This window comes from Lygodium microphyllum, chromosome 13 (assembly GCF_053477565.2).
Source record: "Lygodium microphyllum isolate KBCC chromosome 13, Lygodium_microphyllum_v1.1.10, whole genome shotgun sequence".
Taxonomy (NCBI): domain Eukaryota; kingdom Viridiplantae; phylum Streptophyta; class Polypodiopsida; order Schizaeales; family Lygodiaceae; genus Lygodium; species Lygodium microphyllum.
In genome coordinates this window covers 98820580-98830265 of record NC_141147.1, presented here as the reverse complement: position 1 = coordinate 98830265, position 9686 = coordinate 98820580, and the positions used below count along the sequence as shown (strand labels likewise).

Sequence of the window (9686 nt, the reverse complement as noted above, 5' to 3'; positions counted from 1 at the left end):
TGTAGTGGCATGTAAACTCTCTTTCTTTGATTAGCAATATAACAAACATGTTTCTAGCCCATGTGCAATATCTCAAGTCATCAGTCCACTAACATCCATCAAGTAAACTCTCTTTCACTAGCAATATAACAAATATGTTTCTAGCCCATGTGCAATATCTCACCTTCAAGTCATTGGTCCACCAACATCCATCAAGTAGCACATCTTTGATTGGCATGGACTCTCTCTCTCTCTCTCTCTCTCTCTCTCTCTCTCTCTCTCTCTTTGGAGTCATTGATGGGTAATTTATCAAGATGGCCAAGCTGTACCCTAGAAGAGTTGAAAAAGCCTAAGCAAAAGGCTACTTTGGGATCCTTGTTTTATATAGTGGCCCTTTAAGCCTTGGTAATTTGTGCTAACGGCACCATGAAAGGGACTGCATCTAAAATCTTGAGTTATATCGTTTTGTCCCATGCGCCTTTCAAGCATCTCCAAGGACCTCTCTCTCTCTCTCATTCATCCATCCAAAAATCTCTCTCTGAACAAAGTGGAACTAATCAACAAACATTTTATGAATCTCTGTGTTCATATTTTTTCTTTAACAAAAAGGTTCTATTGTTTCTAGCCTTCACAAAGAATCTGCTAAGAGGTGACCACTAAGATTGGGCTTCAGCAGAGTTAAAAGTCATCTTAAGAAAGTCCTATCCAGCATGCTATATACATGGCCAGCACAATTCAAAAAGTAACAAGAGCTTAGGTTCAAATGTACAAGACTCCTAGATTGAAAAGCTTAAAACAACATGAACTTCACATGCCTGGCAAGAAATACCAAGTTCTTGCCATTACATTACAAGCTCATCATAAATACTCTTTAAATCCATGTCCTTGACTAGTAAGCCTAGATAATTAGCTCAACACATGATCTATTCTTGAAGAATTAGTCGTTTCTGTACATCAACTGAGCCAGTTCCCAACATTGGGGAGCAAGCTCCAAGGCTGAGAAGCCATAAGGCCCTAACTCAACTTCTAGCCATTCTCTTTCTCTCACCCACTCACTCGGAAATTTTGATTTCCATTTCAGATTGCATTCCATAGTTTGCCCCTCCCTGTATAAATTGCTATTTATAACATGCTCCCGTTTGGTCCTCCACTTATTCTTCTTCAACTTATCGGTATCTTTTGATTCTTGTGGGGATTGAGAACTTCTGCTGCTGTGCTGTGTACTAGGGTGTGGCTTCATTGTTCTGTGAACCCTACTGGTCTTCTTGTCTGCCTTGTATGTGTATTGCCTGCCCTGATCAGCCTCACTAGCATATATTGAGATACCTGAAACCCTTTTCTCCCTTTTGGCAGCTTTTACTTGGCGTTTGTGCTCTTTTCGCAACTCCTTTTTGTGAGCCTTGTCTTCATCTGCTGGTGACTCAAATTGTCCTTCCTCTTTGACTGAATTTGCATTCCCTTCATGATCTAACTGAGACACACACAAAGATGATTCAAATATATCATCATCACTTGACATGCTCTCGCTGTCTTTTTTTTCAGATTCAGGTAGTGACTGCAGGCCACTCAAAGTATTTTGGCTACGAACTTCAGAGGGTTCCTTCATTTTCATATGAGAGCTCCCAGTTAATGGATTAGCGTTCTCTTCTTTCCCAAGTTCTATACCTTCCCCTTCTGAGTTGCATCCACTTGCTTGGCCCTCCTGAGTGCCCTTTGCAGCTGCAGCTGATTCGACATCACTTTTGAGGAAAAAATATACAGAGAAGCGCTTACAACAGATCTTTTTGTTTGGGAGTCCTCCAAGGTCTTGATCAGTTAGAAGATAACGTTGTTTGGCTTCCAATTTAGTCACAACAGCATACTTTGGGCATGCATATTCACACCTGCATGAAGAAAAGCCACAGATTCATACAATCCATGACATGTGGTGCTCCAAGAAGTCTCAGCAAGAAATCTCCATACAACTTAATGCACAAAAACCAACAATAGATGAGTATCTGTCTAGCTCCCCTCAACTGCTCAGAAAGAATTGCTTGAGCTTTTATACCACATATGGACACACAGGTAAACTTGCAAAGAAAACACTCTTCATCCCAAAACAAAGAATATTAGTATGCTACTTTAATGCAAGTATGTCTCTTAATGAGCTTTTATACCACATATCCACACATAGGTAAACTTACAATGGAAACACACTCCATCCCAAAACAAAGAATATTACTATGCCACTTTGCTGCAAATCCCTTAATGAGACAGCGCTTGATGCAACTTCTGAAGTATAACACACACTGTAGCAAAACAGTGTATAGAAGTGGCAGAGAGAGAACTATTATTGGGAAACCTCTTTGATGTGTAAACTATATCACTAAGTCATCAGGATAAGGAGGACATTTGAAAGAGACCCAATACGCACTATTTCTGTTCTAAGTTCTCCTAATCCCTATTATAGTGAAAAACAGACAACTTCATTCAAAATATTTCTTCATGCAAGACAGGCAGTCAGATGATCAAGGACTTACAAAATACAATTTCAGCATATCAATCTGCATCATATAGGCACCAAAACAAGAACTGATTTGACTCGTAAGATACAGGGATAGACTAGCACTCAACTTCCAGTGTGATCATATGACTACAGGGAAGTTGAGGCTCGTTAAACCCCCCAAAAGCCCACAGTGCTACTCTATGATTTGTGGCACTGATGTTGCTGATCCTAATGCTACTGCTCAAAATTTCAGTGTTCCTCCCATTGGGCCAAACAGCCAGCTGGTTCTTCTGCATTTATGCTGCCAGGTGCTCACACATTTTGGCTAACTACTCTAGTTATCTAGCCAACTGACTCAAACACTCTACTGCCAGCCTCTTTGCATGGCCTTTGATGAAAGAACCCATTCTTGTTTGTCCTAGCCCATGAACCAAGACTACAGCTACTAGAGTCCAGACCCATCACATATCAGGTAACAGAGCTGATAGGGTTACATTCATGAACTGTAAAAACTAGAGTCTCAATGACTAAGGACATAACCACCAGAATCTAGACCTGTCACATATCCACTGAAAGGGCTGATAATCTACATCTTTCACATCACACCACTACAGCCTCAATCACATTGACTGCATAACATTTTTAATCACAAAATAAATTCTAGAAGCCCTAACTATGGGCATGGTGACCATTGCACTGGAACCCCTAGCTCTAAGCATAGCAACCATTGTACCACCATGCGAAGAAATGCTCTAAACACCAAAAACACAAAACCAATTGTATGAAAACGCAGCAAGGCAGCCTCCATGTGTCGAGCACCAACAAATGCAGCTGCTACAGCTAGATTTGATGCAGACAACAGTGTGCAATGATGATGAAGCAGATACAAAATGAAAACAGAAAAGTACCTGACGACTGTGCAGAGGGAAGGAGCAAGCAAATAAAAGCTGACTGATGTTGGTGGACGACAAGTGCGGGCTGACAGCAACAGTGCAGATGATGATGACAACTACTAGAGGAGATAGAATCACTGCAAACGCAAGGTGAAAAACGCCAAACACAAGCAAAAGGCTAATGGCCACAAGATACAAATGATGGCGATTGTGTGTGGATGCCCTGATAGCAGCAAACACAAGCACTCTAATGATGGCAATAGCTCCACGAGGTAGGCGACAATAAGAAGATGGTGGAGGCTGGAATCATACACTAGATGGATGTAGACTACAAGGGGAAGCTATAACTGTGATATCCTCCATGAACGGGGTGTGGGCAACAAAGATGTAATTCTTGAAACCTACAAAAATTAGATTTAGGGAGAGTGGTGGGCATCATGCCTATTTATAGAAAGTTTGGGGGCACCCAAATTAGGGTTTGATATGTGGGACACATACTCTTTAGTATCGCGCTTCTTTTTCAAATAATAAGGTTTATTCATTAATTAAGCATGCTTTGGGATTGTTTAAGTCAAGCTAATGCATTTTTTGCTCAATACCCCCTCTTAGGCCCAAAACTAAGCCATGAGAAGTAGGCCAAACAAGCCCTTTCATTTAGTGTCTGTTTCCCCAAGACATCCCACCTAAAGCAGCTAGGGCATCAGGCAAAGGGTTCGCATCGGTTGCCCAATGACCTACCAAGACTATAGAGGCTATGGTTATCTTACCAAGCCCAAGTGATCACTCTAGAGAGGCCAAGGCATTGAACCAAGGATGCTTGTTAGCTGCCCAGTGGCCAACCAAGTCCTATAAAGGCGAATGGAATAAATAACGGACTTTTTTTTTAAAGAGCTTTGATTTACTTTGTCTCAAAATTTAGCATTAACTGAGGATTTCAAATCAATGTTCGTCAATGGAAGTTTAGAGAGAGATGGATGGGAGCCCAAATGGATAAGTAATTGATGTTGTTGTGGGAAACATGCTTGATTCCTTTTGTTTCATTAAATGCATTGAATTGAGAATTGGATGAAGATGCACCTACTCCAAAATGACCATGAGAAACAAAATTGTTTGAAGGAAAAGAAAGAAAATGAATATTTCATGTTCTTCTTTCAACTTCTTACCTAGTTTTGAGTTCATAAAGAAATACATGTCTTCCTTGTTACTCAAAAACCAAAGTTTACTTTGAAGAGTCTCTTCTTCACGAGCATCCCCCAATCCAACAAAAAAGACAGAATTAGTTGGCATAGAATCTTATAAAAGAGAGTTCATACTTGGCATTAAAGAAAGAAGTATTGTGGAAGTGAAGGGTAATCTCAGCCGGGTTCCACTTACAAATGGCCAATCTGTAGTGGAGATTTTAAAGGTTCTACAAGATCATTAGCTCTACGCACTAAATCTAAAGGAGATAACTCCGCTTACCTTCAACCTCTTACTAAGTCATATACATAAGGATGAGATCATACTCAGCAACGGAAATCGAATATGGTATTTGGACTCCATGGTAGTCCGATGGTTCTCAGCCCATGTCAGAATGGGCAATAGCAAGTTGGAAGGTCCACTCTTAATTGTTTCTGTCCATATTTGGCTCTAGAGACTCGAACAATGGTATAAATACATTCAAAGTCATCTGACTTTTGTTGTTCCTACTTCTATGGATAAGCTGTTCAATCAAAGGCCAAGGTTTCTCGGAGTACCTAGCTCTAATACCATGTGAAGAAATGCTCTAAACACAGAAAACACAAAACTAATTATACGACAAAGCACAAACTAATAACACAAGACATAGTTAGGGTTAGGGTAACTCAAAGACCATGAGTACAATGAAAGATAACAAACGTAGTGACAATGAAATAAATGACTTCTGAATATATGATGTTCATGCAACAAACATACTATGCAATGAATATTGAATCTTGAACACTCGTATCTCTAGGATCAAGGCAAAGGCTATGAGCTGGAGAGAGTGTTCTACTCTGAACAGATCCAGAAATCCAACAAGACAGCCTTTGTGTACTGAATACCAACAAACACATCTACTACAGCTGAATCTGATACAAACGACTGTGTGCAATGATAAAGCATATGCAAAACGCAAACAAAAAAGTATCCGACAACTATGCAGAGGAAAGAAACAAACAAACGCAAGCTAACTAATGTTGGGTGACAAGTACAAGCGGGTGACAACAATACAGATGATGATGATGACTACTAGAGGAGAGAGAATCACTACAAACACAATGTGAAAAACACCAAACACAAGCAAAAGGCTGATGGTAACTCCTACTAATGGCAACGGGATACAGATGATGGCAACTTATATGTGGGCCTAATAACAGCAAGCAAGCATTCTAATGATAGCAACAACTCCAGGAGATAGGCGACAGTGAGAAGATGGTGGAAGAGGCTAGGATTAGGCGCCAAATGGATGTAAACTACAAGGAGAAGCTCTAACCATGATGTTCTCCACGAATGGGATGTAGGCAGCAAAGATGCAAATCTTGAAGCCTGCAAAAACGAGATTTAGGAAGAGTGGTGGACAGCATGCCTAATTATAGAAAGTTTGGGAGCGCCCAAATTAAGGTTTGACATGTGGGACACAATTACTCTCTAAGATTGTGTTTCTTTTTAAAATAATAAGATTTTTTCATTAATTAAGCGTATTTTGGGATTGTTTAAGCTAGGCTAATGCATTTTTAGCTCAACATGCTAGTGAAAAATATAGCATTCTGCATTGGTCCAAGCCATGTGCACAAACGCAAGGCTATTAAATGTGAAACTTTATCAATTTGAAACATTGGTCCTTAGTCTCAAGTCACATCAAAAGTTTCACCTAGTGAGCAACCACTTACAATAAGCAACCCTTTCAAGATTTAACAAAGGCAATCCCTTTAGGATTGAATCAGATCTTGAATATTTTTCAACCTTAAAAGCTCCTTTGGAAGGATAGACTTGCTATTATTCTTCTCTCTCTCTCTCTCTCTCTCTCTCTCTCTCTCTCTCTCTTTTTCGGCTCCATGACTTGGCTATTGACTGTGTTTTCTAGGGTTTGGCAAGCTGAATTCTACAAGTGGACTTTTGGATAGTATGAAGTTTTACAAGCCTACCAATGATGATAACAAAGTCTTATGGATTAGTTGTGCTTGAGAAGCTACTAAAAATCTAACCTATTGTAATTAATTAGGAGCTTGATTCTATAATCTAAACAAATACCAAAAAGGGTACCAAGCATTGAGGCCAACAAGTATCACATGTGGTTCAAGAGCACTCTTGCCCCAATAGAGTATCTTTATAAATTGTTGAATTGAGTGTTTGCATAATTGCAATTTATCGCCATTCAAACACAGAGAGACCTTGTTACAACAACATTGAAAGGCTCTCTATGCCACAAAGGCCTAAGCACCTTATCAACATAACGTAAATCTAGAATGTAAGTAACCTTTCCTTTTCCAATTGTTTTAGCATATTGCCAGTATGCAAAAACTTCACATAGAGAAGTACACCATAATTATCTTCAAAGGAGAAAAAAGGATCCACTTCACATAGGAAAGAGATACCATAATTATCTTGAAAGGAGATAAATAGACCCCCAAGGTGGAGATGGGACATGAAATGATTTGTGATGGACCAATGCCCCAAAGACATGAGGACACTTTTAAGCACATACCATATTGGACTCACATACCAATCCTCATAGCCTAGCTAGTTTAATGAGGTCAGACCCACATGCTTAACCAATATGCTTAATCTTTTATGTAAAGAGTATGAAGTAGAGCAATATGAAATTGGATATTACAAGTTACACAGGTCCAAACATTTTTCCATTTTGAAGTTCCAATAGCATTGGCAAAGATGAGCATAACCCTAATTGCAAACCCGCTAGTACCAAAAGGAATAATCATTACTTTAGCTTCCTAAAAGTTGTATTAGGACAATAATTCACTACCACTAACCCTATAGTCCTTGTATTAGGATAGATACTCCTGACCATTGACCTAGTATGATGAGCAAGTTTACATAACATGGAGAAGTGTACAACCTTTGAATCTTGTTCAAAGATGTTTGGGATGTCATATTGCCAAAGATGCATATATTGGAACAAAAAGTACTTGAAAAATGACCAAAATGAAATACTTGCTACAAAGATAGTAGTTTAGAATGAATTGAACCACTTAAAGGTAGAATATACAAAAAATTATGATGCATTGACGCACCTCTCACAAAGAGGACGAGAGAGTGATAAAGTATGGACATATGGAGTATCCTCTCCACATTCAACACACTTCCGATTCTGTACACAAAATCTCCAAAGGTAAGAGTTCTCTTACAAAACCTTTATATCTTTACTTGAGCAATCACAAGAAGCTAAAATATAGCCATTTTACCATGGCCCACAAAAACTTTTACAATATGCATTTGCTTATATCAAAGCTTACAAAGAAAAACCAAAGGCCTTCAATGAAGAGCAGCAAGTTAACAACATCATCCGAAGGCTGATCAAAGTGGACATATGTGCCATAATAATTGCAAGATAGAAGTCCGCAGTCTCTGTGTCTGAGTTGACTTTTCCAATGTTATAGACAAATTCCTAAATGCTTTGTTGTTTAAATTCATTGCACTTTGATTCCATCAAAACAGTCATGGCTCTCTAGTGCATGTGCCAAGAACAAACATGGCACTTTTTGTTTTACAACACAGCAAGGCTCTTGCTGCAGAATTGAAGGTGTAGCATGTTTGTGTGACGGTGCCAATGCTATTGCATTTGGCATCATCGCCAAGAAGCGTCCATTTTCACCATGTCTCTACAAGAATTGTCACTTCTGTCATCAATGCATTTCATACATCATAGTGCTGGGAGATTTCATGGGAGTTAAGGAACAATATAAAAGAAATTCAACTTCCATGGCACAAAATGCATTCCCTGCATGATACAGCCCCTAAGGAGGATTGTAAAAATCTATCTTATCTGGCATTATTGTCCTCAAAGAAATGGAGACTCCAAGAAAGTTTCTAATGTAAATGCGGACAAGAGTCACGTACAAAGTCGTTTGTAAATTTCTAAGTTTCGAAGGTAAGATAAAGGACCAAAGCCATTTACAAAGTCACTTGTTAATTTCTGAGTTTCTAATGTAAGATGAGAGATCACAGCCTATGCAATGGTAACTTTCTGTGCTAAATCACATCTTGATGCATTAGACATGAAATTTCACCACTCCTAAGTAGCTTCAGCCAATCCCCCGAGACAAAGTGCTCAGGGGATGCAGGCGGGAGGATCAACTCATGGCACCAGATGTAAATTACATAATATGAGTGAAAATTCTGAAAAGACTTCGATGTATTTCTCAGACATGCGTAGTTTTATAAGACGAAGACACGAAATTTTGGTGAAATGGTTGCAATTTTTGTGGGAGTACCTGCTTGAAGCTGAAGAGGTGGTGCCAAGAAAGCCATGGATAGGGGGGTGGTTGGATGGGAGATGCGGTACCGTTATCAAAGGAGATCTTCTGCCAGTCACGCGCGGGGAGGAGCCATTGCAGGCCCCGACAGAAGGGAAACCAGAGGAGATCGGAGGAGGCGGCCTGTCGGAAGCGCCTGCTACAGCAAGCCAGGAGGCCCAGGCTAGGCGCATCCAGCCGCGGCAGGATCGACTGCAGGAGCACAGAGTCCGGGACCATGTAGAAAGGCGACAAAGCGCAGTCCCCGTGCATCGTTTTCGTCTTCTTCTTCTTCTTCCTCTTCTCAGGATCGACTGAAAATGGCAGCCTGTCTCAGTCGATTCTCAGGCCACACCATCCCAGAAATATGGTAAATGCTTCTCAGACCACACGGAGCACCTCCGAGGAATTGATCTTACGACGACCAGTTGGACCTCACACACCCACCTCTATCACCTAGGCAACGGCTGGCTCATGGGCCTTTCATCACTAACTTCTAACAAGTTCACCTTACTTACAATGAATATGGTCTTGCTTTCATCTTAATTAGATTTTATACTTTAAAACCGTATATAAACATTACATTGCAAACTATAAATATTTATGAGAATGAAGCTTTATATGTTAAGTGCGGTTGTAGAATTTAATATTTTTATTTATTCAACCAATTTTTAGTTAATCATTGACTACATAACTAAAAGTCATATTTTAAACAAAAAGTAATTGTAATCCAAAACAACAAAACATTTGAAACAAGTTTTATATATTACGATTTAAAAAGTTGTGTTTTTTCAAAATATAATTGACATGACATTTGGAATGAATATTGGATGAAAAAAATAATCTTATCATATC

General features: G+C 39.5%; 1 protein-coding gene across 2 annotated transcripts; it reads right to left on the bottom strand.

Annotated features, from left to right (window-relative positions):
- Nucleotides 1-732: 732 nt before the first annotated feature.
- Nucleotides 733-9336, bottom strand: LOC148026954 (uncharacterized). Of its 2 annotated transcripts, XM_087691491.1 has the most exons (3): nt 8811-9336; nt 7611-7687; nt 733-1862 (listed from the first exon to the last, which is right to left on the bottom strand). In XM_087691491.1, exons 1-3 carry the CDS (start codon nt 9102-9104, stop codon nt 917-919), a joined length of 1317 nt encoding a protein of 438 aa, XP_087547617.1. In that variant the 5' UTR covers nt 9105-9336; the 3' UTR covers nt 733-916. The 2 variants fall into 2 exon arrangements, with proteins under 2 accessions (XP_087547617.1, XP_087547618.1); XM_087691492.1 differs by lacking the exon at nt 7611-7687.
- Nucleotides 9337-9686: the final 350 nt, after the last annotated feature.